At 48.9% G+C, this 27,585-nt stretch overlaps 1 protein-coding gene and 1 long non-coding RNA gene across 3 annotated transcripts; both read left to right on the top strand.

The window, feature by feature from the left end:
- Positions 1–129: 129 nt before the first annotated feature.
- On the top strand, positions 130–15,156 carry LOC132807030 (uncharacterized). 2 transcript variants are annotated; one of them, XR_009641918.1, is made up of 3 exons: positions 130–220; positions 6,359–6,575; positions 14,438–15,156. It is a non-coding gene; the product is annotated as an uncharacterized LOC132807030 (long non-coding RNA). The 2 variants fall into 2 exon arrangements; XR_009641917.1 differs by lacking the exon at positions 14,438–15,156 and adding an exon at positions 12,342–13,848.
- A 352-nt stretch (positions 15,157–15,508) lies between these two features.
- LOC132807070 (zinc finger protein 239-like) lies at positions 15,509–27,205 on the top strand. The gene is made up of 3 exons (XM_060821372.1): positions 15,509–15,681; positions 23,459–23,609; positions 23,717–27,205. Exons 1-3 carry the CDS (start codon positions 15,509–15,511, stop codon positions 24,497–24,499), a joined length of 1,107 nt encoding a protein of 368 aa, XP_060677355.1. The 3' UTR covers positions 24,500–27,205.
- The last annotated feature ends 380 nt before the right edge of the window (positions 27,206–27,585 follow it).

The following is a 27,585-nucleotide window of genomic DNA, read 5'->3' as shown; positions in this document are numbered from 1 at the left end:
GACGTGAACAATGGGTTGCGGTCAAAGGGTCCCCCGGGCGGAGATTGACCAATGGGACGCCCTGGAGGACCGGAAGGTTGTTTGGTCCTCCTGCCAATCAGAGCTCCCCTATAGTCTGAATGCGGAAGTTGGATCTCCTGAAGCTGCTGCTGCTCCTCTCTCTCTGAATGAAGATTGAGCTTCAGCCCAAACTGCAACTCCCGTCCTCTGTCCAACATCTGTGAGTGCAGCACTCTTTTTTTTTTCTTACCCCCTTCTCTATGTCTTTTCTCATCTTGGGTTGAAACTTGTTGAGTTGCAGGCGCTGAAGGGAAAGGAAGTGAATCCAAGAGGGGGACAGGCTCTGTAAGAAAGATAATCCAGGTCTCTCTCTGTCTCTCTGTGTCTCTCTCTCTCTCTCTCAATAGATTTGACATCCTTTGCTCCCTCAGTTTGATACGTTTAGTTGTTTGGATCAAAGGATGGCCTGCTTCGAGTCGAAAAATGTGGCGCTGGAAAAGCACAGTAAGCCAGGCAGCATCCGAGGGGCTGAAGAGTCGACATTGTCTCAGCAAGCTCCTGCCCCACTGAACTTATCTCTACCTACCTCGACACTCCTATTCCCACCTAGTCTAGGAACTCCCCACATACCTTCGAGACACCCTCCACCTCCTCCAAGACTTCAGGTTCCCCGGCCCCCAATGCCTCATCTTCACCATGGATATCCAATCCCTCTACACCTCCATCCGCCATGACCAGGGCCTCCAAGCCCTCCACTTTTTCCTCTCTCGACGTCCCCAACAGTACCCTTCCACCGATACTCTCGTTCATCTGGCCGAACTGGTCCTCACCCTTAACAATTTCTCCTTCGAATGCTTCCACTTCCTCCAGACCAAAGGGGTGGCCATGGACACATGTATGGGCCCCAGCTATGCCTGTCTCTTTGGCTACGTAGAACAGTTGATCTTCCGTAATTACACCAGCACCACTCCCCACCTCTTCCTCCACTACATTGATGACTGCATTGGCGCCACCTCGTGCTCTCATGAGGAGGTTGAGCAATTCATCAACTTCACCAACACATTCCACCCTGACCTTAAATTTACCTGGGCCATCTCTGACACCTCCCTCCCCTTCCTGGACCTCTCCATCTCCATTAATGACGACCGACTTGACACTGACATTTTTTACAAACCCACAGACTCCCACAGCTACCTGGATTACATCTCTTCCCACCTTATCTCTTGCAAAAATGCCATCCCGTATTCCCAATTCCTCCGCCTCTGCCCTATCTGCTCCCAGGAGGACCAGTTCCACCACAGGACACACCAGATGGCCTCCTTCTTTAGAGACCGCAATTCCCCTTTCCATGTGGTTAAAGATGCCCTCCAACGCATCTCGTCCACATCCCGCATCTCCGCCCTCAAACCCCACCCCTCCAACCGTAACAAGGACAGAAGGCCCCTGGTGCTCACCTTCCACCCTACCAACCTTCGCATTAACCAAATCATCCGCTGACATTTCCGCCATCTCCAAATAGACCCCACCACCAGGGATGTATTTCCCTCCCCACCCCTTTCCGCCTTCCGCAAAGACTGTTCCCTCCGTGACCACCTGGTCAGGTCCACGTCCCCCCCCCCCCCTACAACCCACCCTCCCGTCCTGGCACCTTTCCCTGCCACCGCAAGAACTGCAAAACCTGTGCCCACACCTCCTCCCTCACCTCCATCCAAGGCCCTAAAGGAGCCTTCCACATCCATCAAAGTTTTACCTGCACATCCACCAATATCATTTATTGTATCTGTTGCTCCCAATGCGGTCTCCTCTACATTGGGGAGACTGGACGCCTCCTAGCAGAGCACTTCCGGGACACCCGCACCAATCAACCACACTGCCCCATGGCCCAACATTTCAACTCCCCCTCCCACTCTGCCGAGGACATGGAGGTCCTGGGCCTCCTTCACCGCCGCTCCCTCACCACCAGACGCCTGGAGGAAGAACGACTCATCTTCTGCCTCGGAACACTTCAACCCCAGGGCATCAATGTGGACTTCAACGTTTCCTCATTTCCCCTTCCCCCACCTCACCCTAGTTCCAAACTTCCAGCTCAGCACTGTCCCCATGACTTGTCTGGACTTGTCCTACCGGCCTATCTCCTTTTTCACCTATTCATTCCACCCTCCTCTCTGACCTATCACCTTCATCCCCTCCCCCACTCACCTATTGTACTCTATGCTACTTTCTCCCCACCCCCACTCTCCCCTAGCTTATCTCTCCACCCTTCAGGCTCTCTGCCTTTATTCCTGATGAAGGGCTTTTGCCCGAAATGTTGATTGTACTGCTCCTCGGATGCTGCCTGAACTGCTGTGCTCTTCCAGCACCACTAATCCAGAATTTCGGGCATAAGCCCTTGATCAGAAATGTTTCCTGATGCTCACCATTAAAGAGTTGGTTTCCTCAGAAGATGGCGAACGTTTATGGGTATAGGGCAGAGAAAAGTTCAATGTCATTCCGATTATTTACATTTCCCTAAATAAATTGATTTCTGGTTTTCTATATTCTAATGTATGCATAGTTCTAGTCATAGAGATGTACAGCACGGAAACAGACCCTTCGGTCCAACCCGTCCATGCCGACCAGATATCCCAACCCAATCTAGTCCCACCTGCCAGCACCCGGCCCATATCCCTCCAAACCCTTCCTATTCATGTCCCCATCCAGATGCCTTTTAAATGTTACAATTGTACCAGTCTCCACCACTTCCCCTGGCAGCTCATTCCATACACGTACCACCCTCTGTGAAAAAGCTGCCCCTTAGGTCCCTTTTATATCTTTCCCCTCTCACCCTAAACCTACGACCTCCAGTTCTGGACTCCCCGACCCCAGGGAAAAGACTTTGTCTATTTATCCTATCGATGTTGTTGAGACATTACAGCACAGAAGAAGTCCACTTGGCAACTTGCATCCACACAGACTCTCTGTAAAACAATCGAGTCAGTCTCATCCTCCTTTGTATGTCACTGTACCTGTATTTGTTTGTTTACAGCTCTCTGTCTTCCTAATTGAGTATTCCCATACTGTATGTAGGAACAGCCATTTGTTTTTGCCTCTGTAACGTACACATATAAATATACTCGCAGTCTGTGCGGAGATTCTAAGGAAGCAGCGAACATGATTTGAACGATCAGCATAAAAGCAATACCTTCAGGAGAATTGGGAGGGTCTGTATGCCTCAGGGTAGTTCTGAGGCCCAACCACATTCAGCTGTTTTGTCAGTGATCTCCCCACCAGCATAAAAAGGGAGATCTTTGCCAACGATTGTGTAATGTTCAGTGACTTTCACTGAATACCGCAGCAGTCCATGTTCATACACAGCCAGACCTGGACAATAGCCAGACTTGGGCTGATAAATGGCAAATAATTTGACCAATGGGGAGCCCCTGGAGGACCGGTAACGCAGAATGACCTTGAACTATCTCTGCCCTATCACCAATACCACGCTATTAAACGCTAGCCATCTTGAGGAAACCACCCCTTTAATTGTCAACATCAGGAGACATTCCTGATGAAGGCCTTCTGCCCGAAATGTCGGTTCTCCTGCTCCTCAGATGCTGCCTGACCTGCTGTGCTTTCCCAGCGCCACACAAGTGGCATATATCTCCAAAAGGGGAGAATTCAACTATCAGACATAGACCAGTCAATAGCATTTTAGTTTAATTTGGTACGTATGTGTGTCGGAGAAATTAGCCCAATAAATTAGAGATCACAAAGCCCAGTTTGAAGTGATTTTGACAAACAGTTCATGAGTACGGCGACATCGCGGAAGGGAAATTGACCAGGCTGACACAGCACAGACAGTCTGTCCAGGTGGCTGAGAATTCTCTTCCCCGAGCCGAGGATGGGGCCCAGGTTTGAAAGGGATCTTGTACAATGAGGGTTAATTAAAATGGAGAATGACACAATATATTTGGAAATGGATTAATCCAGTTACAATGATGATAATTGAAACCCAGTTGTGGAATGAATGTCCTATTCTTGATACAATGCGACATTCTCACAGTATCAATGGGTTCAGGAGATTCCAGCTCTCTTTGCAGGTCAGTGAGAATGTCTCTTTTGAAACAGTAAGGTGCTCCCATTGTTCCCGTCCTGGGAGCGAGGTCCTTGCTAGTGCCTCTCTGCCTGACCTGTCCTTTGTGTGGCTTCGGTATTGCTGGGTTATGAGACTTCCCTCAAGGCTTCGGGACAGCCGTGTTGACGCAGTATTGTTAGTGTGTTTTGGGCAGGGTATTCCCTTGTGCGCGAGTGACTATATTTCTGGTTTCACTTGTCAGCCTCTTCAGTCAAGGCAGAACTAGAGGGCATAGGTTTAGGGTGAGAGGGGAAAAATTTAAAAAAGATCTACGGGCTAACGTTTTCACGCAGAGGGTGGTACGTGTATGGAATGAGCTGCCAGAGGAAGTGGCGGAGGCTGGTACAATGACAGCATTTAAAAGGCATCTGGATGGGGTCATGAACAGGAAGGGTTTGGAGGGATATGGGCTAAGGGCTGGCAAATGGGTCTAGATTCGGTTCGGATATCTGTGACAGAATGGACGAGTTGGACAGAAAGCTCTGTTTCCATGCTGTACCGTGCCTATGACTCTACCCCCTCCACCTCTCTGTAGCAAGAGGTTCCAAAACTTCCCAGAGAGAAGAAATTCACCTCATCTCTCGTTGTAAATTGGCTCCCCCCTTTATTCTGAGACTGTGTTCTCTGGTCCTTGACTCTCTCGAGGGGCAATGTCCTCCCAGCATTTTCCCTATCGAGCCCCTGTATGTCACAAAGAGAGCAGCTGTAACTCTAACTCATGGCAAGGCGTGGTGACTATCTCATTTTATGAGTTTTAGAAAGACTATTTTTCGCTTGGAAATTGTAATTTGCTTTTTGAACGTGACATGTGGATGGGTGAAATTCTGTTGGAAACAGGGATTGAACAGCTTGGGGAGACTGGGTTTGGGGATGCCGGTGTTGGACTGGGCTGGACAAAGTGAAAAATCCCACAACACCGGGTTATAGTCCAACAGGTTTAGTTGGAAGCACAAGCTTTCGGAGTTCTGCTGATGAAGGGGCGACGCTCCGAAAGCTAGTGCTTCCAGTTAAACCTGTCGGACTATAACCCGGTGTTGTGGGATTTTTAACTGGATAGACTGGGTTTGTTTTCACTAGAACACAGGAGGTCGAGGGGCAGAAGTTGATGAGCTCAGGAATGGCATGTATCGAGTGGAAAGTGTGAGGTTGTTTGCGCCAGTGTGGAGGGGTCATGTACTTGGGGACACTGGTTCAAGGTTCAGGGGCGGGTTTAAAAAAGACATGTGAGGCAGCTTTTCTCATACAAAGGGTGGTGAGCACCCGGAACGGGCTGCCAGAGATGGTGGAAGCAGACATATTAGCAACATTCAGGAAGCACTTGTAGGAATCCATGAATCGGAAGGGATTAGAGGGACACGGATCCTGTAAGTGAAGACAGTTTTAAGGGCAAAATGTGGTAGTCCAGGCTTGGAGGGCTCAGGAGTCTGTTTCTGCGCTGGAGCATTCTTTGAAAGGGTCAGAACAGTAAACTGACAGGTGGGCCCTTTCCAGCCGTAGATGTTAGAGCTGACAATTGTTGCCCTGTCTTTGTAAGAGAGGCGAATTATTCACTCAGCCAACAGACTCTCAACTTAGACGTTCATTCAATAAATCCGTAAGGAACATCCCAGCAAGTCTCTGTTACCGGAAATCAGTCGAGGTGGGAGTCTTGATTGCAGTTTTGCGGGGCTTTGTTAATGAGACAGTCTGTAGTCTTAACACTTTAGACTAAAATGTAACGTTGAATGATAGAACACCTTTGCTGCATGCTAGAAAATAGACAGGCAGGGAGGGACAGACCACAAGAAAAAGGGGGAAACCCAAGTTATGCAGAAGATAGGGACATCGCTCCTCACTGAGTGATAACAGGATACCCGAAGAACATGTGCCTGAACATCAGTGAATCTGTGTGAACAGGACCCCGAGCGATAACATTCATGGCAGCTTCCTTGTGAATTTAATAACTGTGTTTGATTCTGACCTCAAAATAAAGCTCAATATCAAATAATTTCTCTCCCTTACAAATTATTGTCTTTCCCTGTTATCTGTCTAGTTAAGAACATGCAATGTTATTGGAAACCTTTTGTATGAAGGAAGCCTGTTTGTGACAGGACGGCAGAGTAGCCTGCGAGGGCTCTAGTACAGCAATATCCTATCTCCCGGGTTATTAAAACTTAGTTTAGCTTATAGGTATCAGTGTTATGTTGTAACAGTGATGCTGTTGGTAAATAAAGGGGAAGACTAAAATTCAACTAAACTGTCTGTAAGAGGTTTTTTACTCCAGGTTACCAAAGAGTTGAATCTCCGGGACGAACCCAAGAGAAGCTTACAGTTTGAGCCCACAAGGGATTCCCTGGGCCGTCTCAAATCTGTACTGTAACAATTTGGTGCTGCGAGCAGAGTTCCAACAAGGGCTATGTTTGAGTGAAACTGGAAAGGAGGAGCTCCACCTCCGGGTCGGACTCGTGACCAATGGGCCCATGAGGTAAGATTGTACCTTGATTGCTCTCGGTCTGCATCTCTGTGTGCTGCTCCCCCCCCACCGTTTCACTGTCACGGTACCCTGAAGGGACCCAAAAGGAGATCGTTTAAATAGGTACTAAACACAGAATCTTGTGTGGTTGGGGTCCCCTGCAGTGATTGGGGGTTGGAGTCCCCCTGGAGTAATTGGGGTTAATGGCCCTGTAGTAATTGGTATCGGAGTCCCCTGGAGTCATTGAGTTTCGATGCCCTTGTAGTAATTGGGGTTGGGTGCCCTGTAGAACTTGGTGTTGGAGTCCCTTGTATTCTAAGAGTTTGGAGTCCCCCCGCAGTGACTGGGGGCTGGAATCCCCCCGCAGTGACTGGGGGCTGGAATCCCCCCGGAAGGTCAGTAGTTTTGTGAAGGTTTAAAGTAGGTCGTGTGAGAAACAAAGCTGACTCACTTCAATAACTTCAGTCCGAGACAAGATCTGAAGCAATCAGTATGTTTATCACACACTTGCAAGCGTGGTGCCTGAAGTAAGGCACACCGAGTTTAGCAAGTACATATCTTATATAGGATTCACTACTCCCAACGCGGTGCCCATTACTCATGTTTATCTCTTGCCTGATCCGGCCTTGTGCATAACAAAGTACATGTTTTACTCGGCCATTTCACCCCATCCTGCTGCGGCCCATTGTGAGGTATATCCTCCTTCACGATTATCTACTCCCTCCACCCTGTGCCACTTCCTCCCTTTCCCTGACCCAGACTGATCCTTCTGACCTTTTAATTGGGGTTTGTCTTTGTGTTTTTGCAAAAGTGGGAAACAGATGCTTATAACTCCTGCGTGTACAGGCATATCTGGCTTAACCGACATCCTCACAGCACCTTATCTATTTGTCTACCATTGTTTGCAGGCACGTTCATTCTTGTATGCCCATTTTAGCTCATACATAAACAATTATATATTTCCTTCACATAGTTTTCATTCTTGTTAACTCAGCTCTTGGCTGAAACAATTACACACTGGGGTGAGTGCATTCACCTTGCAGAAGTAATTATGATTGCAGAAGTAACACTACTTTACCTATATCCCACAATTTCCCCCTTTTTCTTTAATTACTGTTTGTTATCTTCTGCAGTTTTCTTTTCAGCATCGCCCCCGAAATTCGCAAGCATCATTCCGGAGTTTTCATCCATCTTGGTCTCACTCATCCCCTCTTTATTTAATCGATAAAGTTCCTCTGCCTGATTCCCTTTTAGGGGCATCTGTTTCATTAAGGCTGTCTCAACCAGTCTTTGTTGAAAATGTGTTGCTGGTTAAAGCACAGCAGGTCAGGCAGCATCCAAGGAATAGGAAATTCGACATTTCGGGCATAAGCCCTTCATCAGGATGCTATTCCTTGGATGCTGCCTGACCTGCTGTGCTTTAACCAGCAACATATTTTCAACTGTGATCTCCAGCATCTGCAGACCTCATTTTTTACTTAACCAGTCTTTGGGTGAGCCCACGTGTAACAGGTATGATACAACAGCCAATGGCCACCAATACCCCGACTACTACTATCAGGGAAGTAAGGATGGAAACCAACCCCCACTTCCATTTTCCAAACCAGGATTCAAGCCATCCCGTGAGAGATGTGTCTACTCCTGAATTCTCAGCCAGTTCCTCTGCTAAGGTAGTCAATCGCCTTAAGGCCCAAGTCATTGAACCATCAGCTGCAGTGTTATTAGGAGTAAAGGTACAACAGCTTCCTCCTAACATCTCTCTCACACACACACACACACACACACACACACACACACACACACACACACACACACACACACACACCCCTTTTCCGCTAAAATCATATTAAGGGCCATTCTGTTCTCCTGTGCCATCCTACTTGTTGCATCAAGCTGGTCTGATATTCCTTTTATAAATCGCTGTTGATTATAGAAAATGTAATTTATCCAATCTACATGTTTATTAATTGTTACCCACCAAAAGCCTGCTGCAATCTGGTTACGAGTCTTGAACTCATCAGGTACCCCCCCTCCCAGGGACTCCTACCGAATCGAGATAAATCCTGTCATCGAAAGAAGTGTCTAACAGTGATCTCTTCCTCAACTGGCCCTTTGATCCGAGTGTAGTGAGTCCAGCCTTTCTCTGCCGTCCTTACTGCCGTCTCGGTAATCAAAAGAGCCTGATACGGCCCTTCCCAGTCCAGTTGCATTTTAGTCTCTGTCCAGGATTTTACTAAGACCCGATCTCCCAGCTGGATGGGATGAACGGTGAATTCCAGGGATGGAGTCTGTGCCAATAAACCCTGTTCCCTGAGGAAAGACAAAGAGGAGGACAAGCCCAGTATACACTTCTTTAAGAACAAATCTTTAGTTTCGGGAATTGGCAGTTCTCCATTCGTTCCCAGATAAGGTAATCCAAATAAGATTTCATTGGGGGATAGTCCCAAATCTTTCCTGGGGGCTGTTCGTACTCGCAAAAGAGCTCTAGGTAAACATTTAGTCCAAGGGAGTCTGGTTTCTATTATCAATTTAGAGAGCTGTCGTTTGAGTGTTTGGTTCATTCTCTCAACCTTTCCTGATGATGGCGGGTGCCATGGAGTATGGAATTCCCAGGAGATTCCCAACCCTTTCACTACCCCCGTAACACTTTAGAGGTAACATGAGCTCCTTGGTTGGAATCTATACGGTGTACTAGCCCATATCAGGGAATGATGTGCTCTAATATTGTTTTAGACACCCCACTCGCAGTGGCGGTAGCTAGGGGGTATGCCTCAACCCAACCAGATAGATGGTCTACTCTGACCAACGTATATTGTAGTCTCCCTACCCTGGGTAGTTCAGTATAATCTACTTGTATACTCTGGAAGGGTCTCAATCCTGGGTCTCTTCCTCCCGGGGTCTGTTTTCTCAAGACTTTCTTATTTACCTTTCTGCATACTATACATCCTCCACATATTTGTTTAGCAATTGTATATATTCCTTTACATCCATATTCCCTAAGAACTAAATCACACATTGCTTGTACTCCCCAATGGCTGCCTTGGTGTAGGACAGCCATAAACTCTCGCATCATCATTTTGTTCAACATTTCCCTCCCATCAGGTAACATCCAACGCCCATCTGCTGTTTTTGCAGCCCCTAAATCTTTCAATTCTTTTTCTCTTTCAGTAAATGTAGGAGCTTGCCGAGGCCCTGGGACAGTAGGTATTAGGGAATGGATCACCACTTCTTGTGGGTTCAGGGCTGCTTCCCTAGCCACTTCATCGGCTAATCTATTTCCCCTAACTTCTGGCTCATTTCCTTTCTGATGACCAGTTACATGCACTGCTGCTATTTCTCGGGGGTGAATAGGGACTCCAAGACCCATTTAATCAATTCTTCATGTACTAATTCCTTCCCCCGGCTGTTGATCAGTCCTCTTTCCTGCCACATCTTTCCGAAAGTGTGCACAACACCGAAGGCATATTTGGAGTCAGTGTATACTGTTCCCTCTTTATTGTCTCATGCCCTAAGGGCTCTTTCCAATGCATAGAGTTCGCAGGTCTGAGCTGACCATCCATTTGGCAACCTTCCTGCCTCCACCACACTACCTTTTGTCCCATCTACGACTGCATACCCATTATGTCTTTTCCCTTCAGTCACCCGGGATGATCCCTCTATAAAATGTCTAGCCCCTGCACGAAGTGGAACATCTCTCAGGTCCATGCGGACCTTAGTTTGGTATTCTATAATGTCAAGGCAGTCATGCCCTGGATTCTGAGGAGATTCTCCCTCCCCTTTCCAAAGAAAGGCAGCTTGATTTAAACAATTGTCCGTGACCAACACTAGATCATCCTTTTCTATTAATATTGCCTCATATTTCAAAATCCGCGAGTCTGTCAACCATCGCCCAGCTTTTTGGTTTAGGATCGTTCTCACTTGGTGTGGGTGCTTACTATTAGGGCTCCCCCAAATGTAAGCTTTCTGCTTTCCTCCACCAACAGTGCAGTGGCAGCCACAGCCTGCACACACTCAGGCCACCCCCCGGGATACTGGATCTAACAGCTTCGAAAGATATGCTACTGGCTGTTTCATTCCTCCCCACCTCTGGGTTAATAGTCCCAAAGCCGCCCCCTTATCCATGGTAGCAAAGAGGTGGAAAGGTTTATCTAGAGAAGGTAAGGCTAACACGGGGGCATGGATCAGATCTCTTCTGAGTTCCTCAACTAGTTCTTGTTCCTCATCGTCCCAACTTAGACACTTTGGTTCCTCCCCTAATAGTTTGAGATATAATTTCTTAGTCTTTTGAGCATAGGAATCAATCCACAATCTGCAATATCCCGTTAGACCCAAAAATTTACGTAACTCCCGTTTAGTCCAGGGCAGCGGCATTCCCACTATTCCCTCTATCCGTTCCGGGCTTATCTTTCCCTTTCCCTCACTAATGAAATGTCCCAAGTATTTCTCTTCTCGCTCTACATATTGTCGTTTGTTTTTAGACTTTCGCAGGCCCTGCTGGCCCAGAAAATTCAATAATTTGTTCGTGACTTCTACTACTCTTTCTCTTCTCTTTCCTGTTACTAAGAGGTCGGCTACATACTGCAACAGGGTCGTCCCCTTGGGGCTGCTAAATTTCTCCAATATTTGTTCTAACATCTGTCCAAATAGATTCAGGGAATCCGTAAACCCCTGGGGGAGCACAGTCCACCGGTATTGCTGTTTCCGTCCTGTCTTGGGGTCTTCCCATTCAAAGGCGAACAAATTCCTACTTTCCTCCGTCAAGGAACAAGCCCAAAAGGCATCCTTTAAATCTATCACACTAAACCATTTGTGGTCATGAGGGATCTTACTCAATAACATAAGTAAGGGTGCCTGATCTGTACTATTCGATTCAATGTTCTCAAATCCTGCACCAATCGATAAGTTCCATCAGATTTCCGCACAGGTAGAATTGGGGTATTATAAGGAGACATACATGGCTCCAACAGTCCATCCCTAATCAGTCCCTCAATTACTGACTGAAGTCCTCGTTTACCCTCCATGGGAATGGGATATTGTCGCTCACAGACAATGTCCCCGTCCCTTTTTAAACTTATTTCTAGGGGAGGATTCTGTAGTCCTCCACGATTCCCTTCCCTAGCCCATACAATAGGGTCAATCTCTCTCCCCATATCCTCTGTCAACATTGCCATTTGTGCAACTAATTCTTTTTCCTGAATTCCAATCTCCAGTCCTAAGAGGATAATTAAGTCTCTCCCTAGTAAGTTACTTCCTATGTCAGGGATATACAACAGTTCCCTGTGACTGTATCCTTAGGACCTTCTATCATCATAGGTTCAAATACTGGAACAGTAAATCACTCCTCTTTTACCCCAGAAACAGTAATTGATCGTGTCGACATTTCTACTATCTTTGGTTTAAAATTCAGCGATGACCGTGCTGCCCCTGTATCTACTAGGAAGACTACCTCTTCCCTACAGGGTCCCACCTTCAAGTTTATCAAGGGTTCCTGGTGGGTCCCCGGGGGCAGGAACCCCTGACACCCCTATTCTTCATTACAATTCATAAGCGGAATGGCCCTTGCTTCCCTTTGTAGATCAGGACACTCCCGCCTAAAATGCCTATCTTTCCACAATAATAGCATCCTGCCTGTGGAGAGTGGAGACTTCCATCTCTGCCCCTGTCACTCGAACCCTCAATCAAATGCTCCCCTTGTTCTCTCCCTCTCCCTCTCCCTCGCTGTCCTACATGCTGTCACCCGCTGCTCCGGTTGCTCAATATTGGTTCCATTCTTTTCAGGGAACACCTCTGGGACACCCGGACCAACCAACCCAACCACCCCGTGGCTCAACACTTCAACTCCCCCTCCCACTCCACCAAGGACATGCAGGTCCTTGGACTCCTCCATTGCCAGACCATAACAACACGACGGCTGGAGGAAGAATGCCTCATCTTCCGCCTGGGAACCCTCCAACCACAAGGGATGAACTCCGATTTCTCCAGTTTCCTCATTTCCCCTCCCCCCACCTTGTCTCAGTCAAATCCCTTGAACTCAGCACCGCCCTCCTAACCTGCAATCTTCTCCCTGACCTCTCCGCCCCCACCCCACCCCGGCCTATCACCCTCACCTTGACCTCCTTCCACCTATCGCATCTCCATCGCCCCTCCCCCAAGTCTCTCCTCTCTCCCTTTTATCTGAGCCTGCTGGACACACTCTCCTCATTCCTGAAGAAGGGCTTATGCCCGATACGTTGAATCTCCTGCTCCTTGGATGCTGCCTGACCTGCTGCGCTTTTCCAGCAACACATTTTCAGCTCTGATCTCCAGCATCTGCAGACCTCACTTTCTCCTCCATTCTTTTCTTAACCACCTCATCAACCGCAGCGACCCTCACGTTCACCCTCTGTTTCTGTCTCCCGTCCTCTCTCTTTACAAACACTTTCTGTGCCTCTCTTAACAATTCATCTCATGGTTTTTCACTCCACCCTTCTATCTTCTGTATCTTTCTCTGTATGTCTGGCCATGCCTTTGTCACAAAATGTACTTTCAAAAGACCCTGTGTCACTGGGTCCTCAGGGTTCATTCCAGAATATTTCCGCATTGAGTCTTAGCAAGAAAGTTGAAGGAGTCTCATCTTTCTCCTGTCTAACTTCAAAGGCTGTAGTCAAATTCTGCGACTTGGGAAATGCCTCTCTTAGTCCTTTTAGAATCAGGTCTTTCAATTCCCTCATTTCTGCTCTATGCTCCGGGGTTTTGATTTTCCCACTGGGGGGTCTCTGAGGGGAAACTTCGTCTCTCCCTGTCCAGCATCGCCATCCCCAATCGGGTGTTCCCTGTCCCATATTTTAATGGCTGCTTCTCGTATAAGTCCCCTTTCCTCCCCAGTAAATAGTCTCTTCAAAATAGACATTAACTCAGCCCACGTATACAGACTGGGCCCCAAGAATTGATCACTTTGTTCAGACCCCCCTACCGGATCCTCAACCAGGACCTTCATTTCCTTTTTAAATGTTCTGACCTCCCCACTGGTGAGGGGGGGCACTTACAAACCCAATCTCTTTGTCCCCTATTGGTACCTCCTGAAGGGGATAAGTCATTACGTTCTTCCCATTTTTTTTGTTTTGCCCCCTTAGGCTTTTTAGCTCCTCCAGAGACCTCCTCTACGTCTACTTTATCTTCCCTTTCTTTTGTTGAGGCTTGAAGGTCAGGAACAACAACATCCCCGTCCACTGTCCCTTCGTCGTCCTCTTGTGGGTCATCCATTCCCAGTCCCTGTCTGTCTGTCTTCCCTCCTCCCCCATTTTCACCTAACCTTGTTTTATGGTACGGGGGAGGGGGTGGGGGCAAACAGCCAAGAGGGTCCCAGGGACGGGGTGGAGCTGAGGGGGAATCCCTTGTCTTTACTGCCATCGTTCCCAAACTGCCTGTCCAACAGGACGCATAGTGCGCCTCCTTTTGACTAAAAGGTTGATTTTTATTCACATCCAACTCTCAATACTGACATACCCAATCCTCGTCCGAACCGTACTTTGGCTAGAAGACAGCAGGACGAAGGATCGGTTCTTTGGTCCATACTAATCAACAATATTTAATCATTTTCTTTTTATCTTTTGCCCTTGTACAAATGTTACTTGTCCATTCCCACAACATCCTCCCCAACGGACTTTTAGGAGGAATGTTACCAGGGACTTTTACTTCCTTTACTCCGTGACAGTTACTCCGCCTACCCCCCCATTTCCGGGGGCCCTCGCCAATCCTTCAGCGATTAAATACCCCTTTTCCCAGCCACAAAGGCAATACTTAAGAGTCAGTTTTCTTACCCTGGTCTGTGCACAGAGTTGCCTGGCCCCTTTTTGCCGTATTTCCTATCTACCTCCTTTCACTGTCTGATTCAGATGTCTCTCTTGTGGGATTCGTACCAGTCGCCCAAGGGAGCAGACCAAACCGGGACACGAGACCGCTCCTCAATGGGGAACAGGACACATCTTCCCAGTGTCCAGGGGCCGCCACTCCCCCGGCGATGGAAGAACATCCCAGACGAGCCCCCAATTGTGAGAAACAAAGCTGACTCACTTCAATAACTTCAGTCCGAGACAAGATCCGAAGCAATCAGTATGTTTATTCCACACTTGCAAGCGTGGTGCCTGAAGTAAGGCACACCGAGTTTAGCAAGTACATATCTTATATCAGATTCACTACTCCCAACGCGGTGCCCATTACTCATGTTTATCTCTTGCCTGATCTGGCCTTGTGCATAACAAAGTACATGTTTTACTCGGCCATTTCACCACATCCTGCTGCGGCCCATTGTTAGGTATATCCTCCTTCACGATTATCTACTCCCTCCACCCCGTGCCTCTTCCTCCCTTTCCCTGACCCAGACTGATCCTTCTGACCTTTTAATTGGGGTTTGTTTTTGTGTTTTTGCTTAACTCCTGCGTGTACAGGCATATCTGGCTTAACCTACATCCTCACAGCACCTTATCTATTTGTCTACCATTGTTTGCAGGCACGTTCATTCTTGTATGCACATTTTAGCTCATACATAAACAATTATATATTTCCTTCACATAGTTTTCATTCTTGTTAACTCAGCTCTTGGCTGAAACAATTATACACTGGTGTGAGTGCATTTACCTTGCATAAACAATTATGATTGCAGAAGTAAAATTACTTTACCTATATCCCACAGAGTGCCTGTGTTTTGTGGGGTTGGAGCCCCTGTAGTAATTGGGGTTGGAGTCCCCTGTAGTAATTGGGGTTGGATGCCCCTGGAGTGATTGGGGTTGGAGTCCCCTGTAGATCAGTAGTTTTGTGAAGGTTTAAAGTAGGTAGGATAAATATGTGTGCAACCCCAGATAAGATGGAAGACAAATGTCCCCTAACAGAAATAAGAAGGCTCTATCCTAATTATGAGAAACAATTAAGGGGACTATCCGCTGCAGCTGCTCGACCCATACTTGTACATGGCGCTGAGTGGCGTCGCAGAGTTCCTTTACCACGCCCTGGTCAGAACCTTCCTGCTCAACTCCTTCCTGTCTGGGTTCATTGCCTGTTCTGGGGCAGTCGTACTGTCAGTTTGTTTGCGGATACAGGTCACCCCTCAGAACAAAGGAGACTTCATTGGAATCCCTCCTGAGTGAGCATTTGCAGCCTTTCCTACCCCCTGTAATTGACAATTCCACCCTGTGGGAAAGTGACTCCGATTGTCCACTCTATCCACACCTCTCAGAATTTTATCCACGTCTATCGGGTCGCTTCTCACCCCTCAATGTTAAAACGAAAACAAGCCAAGTTTGTACAATCTCTCCGCATCCTGCGAACAAGGCGACATCCTGGTAAACTATTTCTGTATCACCTCCACACCATTCTTTGGCAGTGTGGTGACTGGAACTGCAGGCATTATTCCAACTGAAGTTCTGCATAGCTGCAGTATGATCTGCCACTTGTTATGCTCTATGCCCTGACTGATGAAGACAAACATGACAACTGCCTTCTTGACATTGTAATACATTGTTATTACAATATACATATATCCTGTATTGAATAAGTTCATACTATATATTACACTGTTATGTTTATACAACACTGCATATATCTATGTTCTTTATTAATTTAGTGTCCCCTAAGCGCTAGTCGCCTCCTGGGAATGGTGAACATTAGGAGGGAGGCTATCCTTTAAATAAATAGAGGAGTCAAGCTGAGGGAGCAGAGGATGTCACTATCTTTGAGAGAGACGTGGACCAACCTTTCCAGAGTCTGCCCTCTCCCCTCCCTTGCCTTCAGCTCTTGCAAATCAACAGGTTAAACCCAGAATGAGAATAGGATGGGGGGGGAGGGTGAGAAAAGGGAGTGTTTGTACTCCCAGATGTTGGACAGAGGAAGGAAGTTGCAGTCTGGGAGTGAAACTCAATCTTCATTCAGAGGGAGAGGAGCAGCAGAAACTCAAGGTCCAACTTCCGCATTCAGCCTCTAGGACGGGGATCTGATTGGCTGGAGGACCAGACTTCCTTCCGGTCCTCCAGACCCTCCCATTGGTCATTAGTTCGGTCCTCTTTGTGACGGAGGCCTGTGCATGCGCAGTTGCGAGGGCCAGTCGCGGACAGGAGAAGGTGAGTGTGGGTCTGTCAATGAGGAAATGTTAAGTGCAGCAGAGAATGGAGGGAGAGGGTGTGGGATGGGTGAGGCCCTTCAGGAGAAGGGGGTGGGTCAATGCACAATTTTCATGCAGGAGGAAGGTTTCCTCGGTGAGAGTTCCAGTGATTCAAATCCAGATTTCCAAGAATCCCTACAGTGTGGAAACTGGCCCTTCGGCTCAGCCAGTCCACTTGGCAAAAGTGAGGACTGCAGATGCTGGAAGTCAGAGTCAAGATTAGAGTGGTGCTGGAAAAGCACAGTAGGTCAGGCAGCATCCAAGGAACAGGAAAATCGACAAAGGAAGGGAGCCTCCAGGGTGGAGAGATAAATGAGAAGGGGTGGGGCTGGGGAGAAGGTAGCAAAGAGTACAATAGGTGGATGGGGGTGGGGATGAAGGTGATAGGTCAGAGAGGAGGTTGGAGGAAGGCAGCACTGACCCTTCGATGTATCCCTGACTAATGCACCAAACCTCCACCTCCCTGAACACTACCTGCAATTTAACATGGCCAATTCACCCTAACCTGCACATCTTCGGAGTGTGGGAGGAAATCCGAGCACCTGGAGGAGAGTGTGCAGCTAGCTCCCCACACACACACACACACACACACAGACCCAAGGCTGGAATTGAACCTGGGTCCCTAGCGCTGTGAGGTAGCAGTGCTAACCAGTGTGCCGCCCACAGGAGCCCTTGCTTTTCCTGATGGGTATTAATGATCTGGATTTGATTTGATTTGATTTATTATTGTCATATGTACCGAGATACAGTGAAAAGTTTTGTTTCGTGTGCAGTACAGACAGATCATCACCATAGACAGGACATCTGGGTAGTAAAACAGGGCGAGGAACACAACATGACGGCTGCAGAGAAGGTGCACAGAAGAGAGTGAGATCAACATCAAATTTGAAATTTGAGTGGTCTATTCGGAAGCCTGATAGCAGCAGGGAAGAAGCTGTTTTACTGAACCGAATTGATTGTCCCGTGTAGCGGGGCACAGTGAAAAGCTTTGTCCAGCGAGCAATACAGGCAGATCACAGAGTTAAGTCGCATCGATAAGTAAATAATAGGTAAACAGTGGCTAAGACAAAAACACAGGTACAGGCGAATGTTAAGAGTTTGAGACTCCGTTCAGTATTCCAACAACAGTAGGGTAGAAACTGTTGGGAAATTCATTGGTGCATATGTTCAGGCTTCTGTACCTTCTCCCCGATGGGAGAGGTTGTAGAAAAGCATTGCCAGGGTGAGGTGGATCTTTAAGAATGCTGGCGGCCTTTCCTTGACAGCGAGCCTGGTAGGTGGATCCTATAGATGGGAGGTTAGCCTTTGTGATTGTCCGGGCTGAGTTCACCACTCTCTGTAACCATCTCCGATCCTGAACGGTACAGTTGCCATACCGGGTAGTGATACATCCAGACAGAATGCTGGCACACCTTTAAAGGTCAGCCAGGATGTTCACCGTCACGCCGAATTTCCTCAGCTGCCTGAGGAAGCAGAGACAGTGTTGGGCCTTTGTAACCAGTGCATCCACATGAAGAGTCCGAGAAAACTTGTTGTGGATGACCACTCCCCAGGAGCTTGACACTCTCCACTCGTTCCACCTCTGTGCTGTTAATGTGCAGGAGTAACATCCCACTGAAAGTCAATAATGGGTTCCTTGGTTTTTCTGATGTGTGTACATTTATATCCTCTGCCCAATGGAAGTGGGTGGAAGAGATTGCAGCTGTGGTGGGATGATGTTCGCTGCTTTCCCAAGGCAGTGGGGAGTATAGATAGCGTCAATGAATGAAGGCCGGTGTGCTGGGTGCAGTTTCAAAGTTTGCAGACGACACGAAACTTGGGAGAATTGTCATCTGTGAAGAGGACAGCCTGGAACCCCAAAAGGACATTGAGAAGCTGGTGGGAGTGGGCAGATAGGTGGCTGTGGTTAAAAACAATGACTGCAGATGCGGGAAACCAGATTCTGGATCAGTGGTGCTGGAAGAGCACAGCAGTTCAGGCAGCGTCCGAGAAGCAGTAAAATCGACGGTTCGGGCAAAAGCCCTTCATCAGGAATAAATGATTATAAATTATTCCTGATGAAGGGCTTTCGCCTGAAGCGTCGATTTTACTGCTCCTCAGATGCTGCCTGAACTGCTGTGCTGTTCCAGCACCACTGATCCAGAGATATGTGGCAGGTGTTGTTCAGTGCAGAGAATGGATGTGAGTGGATGCACTTTGATCAGAAAAGCATTGAACGACAAAACCCGGTAGAGGGCACAGATCTAAAAGGTGTGCATATGCAAAGGGACCTGAGTGTTCCTTTCCACAGCTCATTCAAAGTTGCCCAAGGGTTAAAGACACTAGTTAGTAGTGTTCTAAGATGTATTAATAGATGCATAAAGACAAGACTTTTTGGACCTCATCTATGGTGTACACTGCTAGGCACCACATTACAGAAAGAATTTTCTTTCATTCGTTTTTGTGGGATTCGGGTGGTGTTGGCTGGACCAGCATTTATTGGCCCGTCCCTAGTTGTCCTTGAGAAGGTGGTAGTGAGCTTTGAACTGCTGTGGGTTGACCTGCAATGCCATGAGGGTGGGAATTACCAGGATTTTGACCCACCAACAGTGAAGGAACGGTAATGTATTTCAGAGGCAGGATGTTGAGTGGTTAGGAGGGGAACTGGCAGGGAGTGGTGTTCCCATGTATCTGAGATTAGATTCCCTACAATGTGGAAACAGGCCCTTCGGCCCCACACTGATCCTTCGAAGAGTAACCCACCCAGACTCATTTCCCACATTTCACCCTGACTAATGCACCCAACACTGTGGGGCAATTTAACACGGCCAATTCACTTAGCCTGCGCATCTTTTGGGCTGTGGGAGGAAACCAGAGCACCCAGAGGAAACTCATGCAGACACGGGGAGAATGTGCAAACCCCACACCAGGCAGTTGCCCGAGGCAGGAATTGAACCCAGGTCCTTGCTGTTGTGAGGCAGCGGTGCTAACCACTGAGCCACCCCCCCCCCCCCCCCTTCTCTTTCTAGATGGTAGAGGGGTGTGGTATTTGGAAGGTGCTGTCTGAGGAGCCCTGGGTGAGTTTCTGCAGTGCGTCTTGTAGACAGTACACACTGCTGCGACTGAGCATCGGCGGGGGGTGGAGGGAGTGGACGTTGGTGCTTGTCAAGTGGGCTGCTTTGTCCCTGGGTGGTGTTGAGCTTCTCGAGTGTTGTCGGAGCTGCCCCCCCCCCCGCCCCCATCCAGGACAAGTGGGCAGTATTCCCTTCCCCCTCCTGACTTGTGCCTTGTCAATGATTGACAGGCTTTGGGGGGTGGGGTTGGAGTGAGAAGGGGAGTGACTTGCCGCGATATTGCTAGCTTCTTAACTGCTCATGTAGCCGCTGTATTTATGTGAACCCTCAGGATGTTGGTGATGGTAACACCATTGAGCAGCGGGGGGAATGGGGGGGAATGGGTGTGGTTAGATTGTTTCGTATTGGAAATGGTCACTATCTGGAGCAGATGTTACAAAGAGAATGCAAATGCATTGGAGAGAGTGCAGAAGCGATTGATGGGATAGGTGACTGTGACGGGAAACTTCAGTTACGAGGGTAAATTTATCGTATAGGAGAAAGTGAGGACTGCAGATGCTGGAGTGCCAGAGTTAAAAACCAGAGTTCTCCAAGGAGCAGGAGAATCGACGTTTCAGGCATAAGCCCTTCTTCAGGAATGAGGCTGGTATGCCAGGCGGGCTGAGATAAAAGGTAGGGGGAAGGGAATTTGGGGGAGGGGCACTGGGAATACGAAAGGTGGAAGGAGGTGAGGGTGATAGGCCGGAGAGAGGGTTGGGGCGGAGAGGTTGGGAAGAAGATTGCAGGTGAAGAGGGCGGTGCTGAATCCGGGGGTTGGGACTGAGATAAGGTGGAGGGAGGGGGAATGAGGAAGCTGGAGAAATCTACATTCATCCCGTGTGGTTGGAGGGTTCCTAGGCGGAAGGTGAGGCGCCCTTCCTCCAGGCATCGTGTGGCCAGGGTCTGGCGATGGAGGAGGCCAAGGACCTGCATGTCATTGGCGGAGTGGGAGGGGGAGCTAAAGTGTTCAGGCGGATGTCCCAGAGGTGTTCCCTGAAATGTTCCACAAGTAGGCGGCCTGTCTCTCCAGTGTAGAGGAGACCACGCTGGGTGCAGCGGATACAGTAAATGATGTGTGTAGAGGTGCAGGTGAATTTGCGATGGATATAAAAAGATCCATTGGGGCCTTGGAGGGAGGTGAGGGGGGAGGTGTGGGCGCAAGTTTTGCACTTCTTGCAGGGGAAGGTGCCGGGAGTGGAGGTTGGGTTGGTGGGGGGTGTGGACCTGATGAGGGTGTCGCGGAGGGAGTGGTCTCTCCTGAATGCAGATAGGAGTGGAGAGGGAAATATATCCCTGGGGATGGGGTCTGTCTGGAGGTGGCGGAAATGACAGAGGATTTTACCGTATAGTTCGCTGTAGAATTGGATCTTCCAAAATGCATCACTTCGCATTTGCCCAGATTGATCTCCGTCTGCCATTTCTCTGCCCAACTCTCCAACCTATCTATATTCTGCTGATTTGGAGGTGCCGGTGTTGGACTGGGGTGTACAAAGTTAAAAATCACACAACACCAGGTTTATTTGGAAGCACACTAGCTTTCGGAGCGACGCTCCTTCATCAGGTGATTATGGAGGGCTCAATCCTCACACACAGAATTTATCGCTAAAATTTACAGTCTGATGTAACTGAAATTATACATTGGAAAATTGATTGTCTGTTAAGCCTTTCATCTGTTTTACTTCTTTCATGTGTAAATCACAAAACCGTTTTTTTTAAAAAGTTGCATTCTCTGGTTAGCTGTTAACAATGGTGATAGCTAGACAATATGTTGAAGGCATTCTCTGACAGTCCCCCTCACTGTCTGATTAGATTAGAGGAGATTCCCTACAGTATGGAAACAGGCCCTTCGGCCCAGCCAGTCCACACCGACCCTTCGAAGAGTAACCCACCCAGACCCATTCCCTTACTCCTGCCTATGCACAGAAAACTATGGGCAATTTAGCATGGCCGACCAACCTGACCTGCTCTCAAGTGGGTCAATGGATCCAGACAATTTCTGATTAGATTGCCCTACAGTGTGGAAACAGGCCCCTTTGGCCCACCCCAGCCCACCAAAGAGCAACCCAGCCAGACCCATTTCCCTCTGCCTCATGCACCTAACGCTATGGGCAACATAGCATGGCCCACCCACCTGACGTGCACATCTTTGTGACTGTGGGAGGAAACCGGAGCACCCGGAGGAAACCCACGCAGACACGGGGAGAACGTGCAAACTCCACACAGTCAGCCGCCCCAGGCTGGAATCGAACCTGGGACCCTGGTGCTGTGAGACAGCAGTGCTAACCACTGAGCCGCCTAATCTACATCCTAGAGTGGGAGAAACTGTTCCTGCTGCTAAAAGGAGTGTAAGTGAGAGGTTATGTGTTCAAAATGAGGTGCAAATGAAGCAAGGGTGCAGTGAACAGTTTACTTTGCGGACTGGAAGTGTGATGGAGGCAGGGTCCATTGGGCCATTCGGGAGAGAATTGGATAGTTATTTACATAAAAAGTAACGCACAGTGGTATGGGGGCGAAACAGGAATTTGTTTATTTAATAGGCTGGTACGGGAACAACGGGTGAAATCATCTCCTGTGCCGTAACATTTGTATCATTCTGCGATGATAGGTAGAGCGGAATGAGAATGAAGGCTCTCAGGGGGTGGGATAGAGATTGACAGCTTTCAAAGGATCAGCCCCTTTCTGGAAAATGGGGAAGAGGGCAGCTATTCGATCAGTAAGGTGAGGATGGATGGAGTATGTGTGTGTGGGATGGAGATTGAGCACAGGAGTTGGGAGAGCCTCGGATTTCCAGCATCTGCAGTCCTCACTTTTGGGAAAGCAAATCTTATCAGGACGTATACACTTAATGGTAAGGTCCTAGGGAGTGTCGCTGAACAAAGAGACCTTGGAGTGCAGGTTCATAGCTCCTTGAAAGTGGAGTCGCAGGTAGATAGGATAGTGAAAGAGGCATTTGGTATGCTTTCCTTTATCGGTCAGAGTATTGAGTACAGGGGTCGAGAGGTCATGTTGCGGCTGTGCAGGACATTGGTTAGGCCACTGTTGGAATATTGTGTGCAATTCTGGTCTCCTTCCTATCGGAAAGATGTTGTGAAACTTCAAAGATGTACAAGGATGTTGCCAGGGTTGGAGGATTTGAGCTACAAGGAGAGGTTGAACAGGCTGGGGCTGTTTTCCCTGGAGAGTCGGAGGCTGAGGGGTGACCTTATAGAGGATTATAAAATCACAAGGGGCATGGATTGGATAAATAGACAAAGTCTTTTCCCTGGGATGGGGGATGTCCAGAACTAGAGGGGCATAGGTTTAGGGTAGTGGGGAAAGGTATAAAAGAGACCTAAGGAACAACTTTTTCACACACAGGCTGGTGCATGTGTGGAATGAGCTGCCAGAGGAAGTGGTGGAGGTTGGTACAATTGCAACATTTAAGAGGCATCCGGATGGGTATATGAATAAGAAGGGTTTGGAGGGATATGGGCCGGGTGCTGGCAGGTGGGACTAGATTGGGTTGGGATATCTGGTCGGCATGGACGGGTTGGACAGAAGGGTCTGTTTCTATGCTGGACATCTCTGTGACTCTGTCTGGGGATGACAGAGGAAAATACGATGCGCAGAAGCGGTAACAGTGTGTTCTGAATTTCTATCCTGTGCTGACCTTTGCAATCTCCTCACTGCAGGGGCCTGTACCAGGTGAGGATTTGCAGACAGAAATCTCAAACTGAACCTTTGCGCCGCAGAGTCGTTGCGATACCTGGACCGGAGTCGTGGAGCGATGATGCGAGACAGGGGCTGCGACTGGTGAAGAGCACCAAGCCAAAGCCATTGGGAGTGAACCGGCTGCGGAGAGGGCTTTGACCGGGGTTTCCCGGCCCGGCGAACGCGCAGGGCCTCTCGCGGTGGTGCAGCGTGTCCGCGCGGTCGCGCGTCCGGCCTAGAGATCCAACCTGGCGAGGCGTGGGGAGAAACGGTGGAAGTGCGGGGAGTGTGGCAAGGGATTCCTGTCGCCATCGGCGCTGGAGATTCACCGGCGGGTCCACACCGGGGAGAGGCCGTTCGCCTGCCCGCGCTGCGGGAAGGGCTTCACCCAGTCCTCCCACCTGCACAGGCACCAACAGATCCACACCGGGCAGAAGCCATTCCCCTGCCCCGAGTGCGGCATGGGCTTCACGGACTCCTCCGTCCTGCATGCCCACCGGCGGCTCCACACCGGGGAGAGGCCATTCGCCTGCTCTCAGTGTGGGAAAGCTTTTGCCAGCCCCTTCGTCCTGCGCACCCACCAGCGGGCCCACGCCGGGCTGAAGCCCTTCCCCTGCCCAGAGTGCGGCAAGGCCTTCAGCAACCCCTCCGTCCTGCGCGCCCACCGGCGGCTCCACACCGGGGAGAGGCCTTTCGCCTGCCCCGAGTGCAGCAAGGGCTTCGCCAACTCCTCCAACCTGCTGACCCACCAGCGGGTCCACACCGGCGAGAGGCCCTTCCCCTGCCCTGAGTGTGGCAAGGCCTTCAACCAGCTGTCCAACCTGCTGACCCACCGGCGGGTCCACACTGGGGAGAGGCCCTTCTCCTGCTCACTGTGCAGGAAGGCCTTCGGCAACTCATCCAAGCTGCTGAGGCACCGGAGGGTCCACACCGGGGAGAGGCCGTTCACCTGCTCCCGGTGCGGGAAGGGTTTCACCCAGTCCTCCAACCTGCGGAGGCACCAGCGAGTCCACGAGCCATGACGGGCATCAGATCCGACCGTGATCGTTCCTGTCCCGGGACGGTATGGTGGCTCAGTGGTGAGCACTGCTGCCTCATGGTGCCAGGGACCTGGGTTTGATTCCAGCCTCGGGGCGGCTGTCTGTGTGAAGTTTACACGTTCTCTCCCTATCTCTGCGTGGATTTCCTCCGGGCGCTCCAGTTTCCTCCAAAAGATGTGCAGGTTAGGGTGGACTGGCCATGCTAAATTACCCATTGTGCCCAGGGATGTGCTGGTTAGGGTGGACTGGCCATGCTAATTACCCATAGTGCCCAGGGACGTGCAGGTTAGGGTGGATTGACCATGCTAAATTACCCATAGTGCCCAGGGATGTGCAGGTTAGGGTGGACTGGCCATGCTAATTACCCATAATGCCCAGGGATGTGCAGGTTAGGGTGGATTGGCCATGCTAAATTACTGATAGTGCCCAGGGGTGTGCAGGTTAGGGTGGATTGGCCGTGCTAAATGACAGCATAGTGACTGGGGATATTAGGTGTATTAGCCGTGGGAAATGCAGTGTCACAGGGATTGGGGGTGGGGGGTGGACGAATCTTTGAGCGGGGGAAATGGGCCTGGGTTGAAGGCTCCTCCAGAGACTCAGTGTGGACTCATTGGGACGAGAGGCCTGTTTTTCTTGCTGTAGGTAGTCTCTACAGAATCTTACTATTTATATCAGCTCAGCTAAGTGCTCGCTGCACTCTCATCTGAATCATTTGCAATTCATGGGCCCAAGGTCACTCTTAGTTTAAGGGCCCTTGTGGTAGTGTTCCTCCCTCACTGTGCATCGGGAAGTCCTGGCTCGCATCCCACCTGCTCCAGTGGAGGGTTATCACAACTCCGCGGGGGTTCCGTGTAGGTTGATGAGAATTTCTCTTTTGTTTGGAGGAAGACCATAAGAAACAGGAACACGAGGAGGCCAGTTGGCCGCTCTGGTCTACTCTTGCTCGGCAACACAATCGCGGTTGAACCGACAATCCTCGCCTCCACTTTTCCCATAACCCTGGGATTCCCCGACGGATCAAGACTCTGAACCTCAGATAGCTCATAGGGACTCAGCCCCCACAGCTCTCTGCGGCAAGGAGTTCCAAAGACAATATGAGAAAAGATATTCCTCCTCATCTTAAATCAGTGCTCCCTTTGTTCTGAGACTGTGCCCTCTGGTCTGACGTTCTCCCACGAGGGAGGGGAAGCAGCCTCTCAGGACTGACCCTTCAATATCTGATTGGTTTCAGCAAGGTCACACCTCTCTCACTTCTAAGTGCCAGTGAGTGCGGTTCCCAACCTGTTTAACCTTGGTTCATAACGTCATCCTCTCCACACTGGGGATCACCTGAGTGGACCTTCACTGAACTGCCTCCGATGAAATGATACCTTTTCTTCAATGAGGGGAACCAGAACGGCCCACGCAATATTCCAGTTGTGACCTCCTCAGCACCTTGGGGAGTTGCAGTAAGACTTCCCTACTGTTAGATTCCAGCCCTCCCTTGAAATAAGGACCAATATTCCATTCGCCTTCCTGAGTACCTGTTATAGAGTCATTAAGATGGACAGCATGGAAACAGATCCCTTGGTCCAACTCATCCATGCCGACCAGATATCCCTAACCTAATCAAGTCCCATTTGCCAGCATCCGGCCTATAAACCCTTCCTATTCGTGTCCCTGTCCAGATCCCTTTTAAATACTGTAATTGTACCAGCCTCGACCACTATCAAATCATTCCATACACGTACCACCCTCTGTATGAAAATGTTGTCCCTTAGGTCTCTTTTAATTCTTTCCCCTCTCACCCTAAACCTATTCCCCTCTAGTTCTGGACTCCCTCGCCCCTGGCAAAAGACCTTGTCTATTTATCCCTATCCATGCCCCCTCATGATTTTATAAACCTCGATGAGGTCACCCCTCAGCCTCTGACGCTCCAGGGAAAACAGCCCCAGCCTGTTCAGCCTCTCCCTGTAGCTCAAATCCTCCAACCCTGGCAACATCCTTGTGAATCTTTTCTGAACCCTTTCCAGTTTCACAATATTCTTATGATAGGAAGATCAGAATTGCACACAATATTCTAAAAAATGTCCTGAACAGCGTGGATATGACTTGCCTGTCTGCCAGTTGTGTTTGGTGCACTGGAATTTCAAAGCCTTTTTGTCTTGCAACTTTTTTGCGGATTCTTTCCATTTCAAAAAATTCTGTTCTGTTGTTCCCCCTTCCAAACTTGGAACAGTGTTACAGTTTCCATATTTTCTTGTTTTGCAAACTTCTTTGCCCACTTTGTCAACCTGTAGATACCTTCTTTGGACGGTTTTTTTGTCCCTCTTGTGACCTACCTGTCCACCTATTTTTGAGTCACTTGCAACTTTGGCTGCGGTGGTCACCGTTTAATCACAAACAAGTTCAGTGTACTGAGTGTCTGGATTTTCACCGAGCATTGGAAGATGGTGTCAAAGGCCAGGTCAGGGCAGAGAATTAAGACTCAATCCTTAGTAGTGACATTGAACGTAATATACCTGAGTTTGTGGACAATCAGAAAAGATTCATTTCACCATTCGCGACCACAGGACTCCCAAAACTTGTCTTTCATGGGATTGTATGATTCATTTTTGGATGGGTATATCTTGTATGAACCAAATATATGACCATGGTATCAATAGCTACATCGTAATCAAACTTGATTAAATAAATGCTGAACCTTAATTAAGTTGTATTTGGTAGTGCATGTTTTGTACCATCATCAATTACAAAAACAATTGTCAAAACTTCCTGTAACAAAAGATCTTTAGACTATCCTTCATTGGATTCCCTCCATTTCCTGCAAATGAACATTATGTAGAGGCGCTGGTGCTACAAAGTTAAAAACCACACAACTCCAGGTTATGGTCCAACAGATGTACTTGGAAGTACAATCTTTGGACTATAACCTGGTGTTATGCAAGTAAGCAGTTTAACCCCAGGATGGGAACAGAGTGTTGTGCTCACAGATGGTGGCCAGATGAGGGAGTTTCAGTGAGTGTGAGGTTACAATGAAACCCTGGGCTTTGTGTGAACACACGCCTTGGAGGAAAATGAAGGGAAGG

Source organism: Hemiscyllium ocellatum (genome assembly GCF_020745735.1).
Source record: "Hemiscyllium ocellatum isolate sHemOce1 chromosome 27 unlocalized genomic scaffold, sHemOce1.pat.X.cur. SUPER_27_unloc_1, whole genome shotgun sequence".
NCBI lineage: Eukaryota > Metazoa > Chordata > Chondrichthyes > Orectolobiformes > Hemiscylliidae > Hemiscyllium > Hemiscyllium ocellatum.
This window is presented reverse-complemented; position numbering and strand designations above follow the sequence as displayed.

Excerpts from the sequence above, each read along its gene's own strand:
- LOC132807070 (XM_060821372.1), top strand. The coding sequence starts at position 15,509 with ATGGCGCTGAGTGGCGTCGCAGAGTTCCTTTACCACGCCCTGGTCAGA. Across the intron at positions 15,682-23,458 it reads TTCATTGGAATCCCTCCTGA|GGGCCTGTACCAGGTGAGGA; the intron begins GTGAGCATTTGC and ends TCCTCACTGCAG. Across the intron at positions 23,610-23,716 it reads CCAAGCCAAAGCCATTGGGA|AGATCCAACCTGGCGAGGCG; the intron begins GTGAACCGGCTG and ends CGTCCGGCCTAG.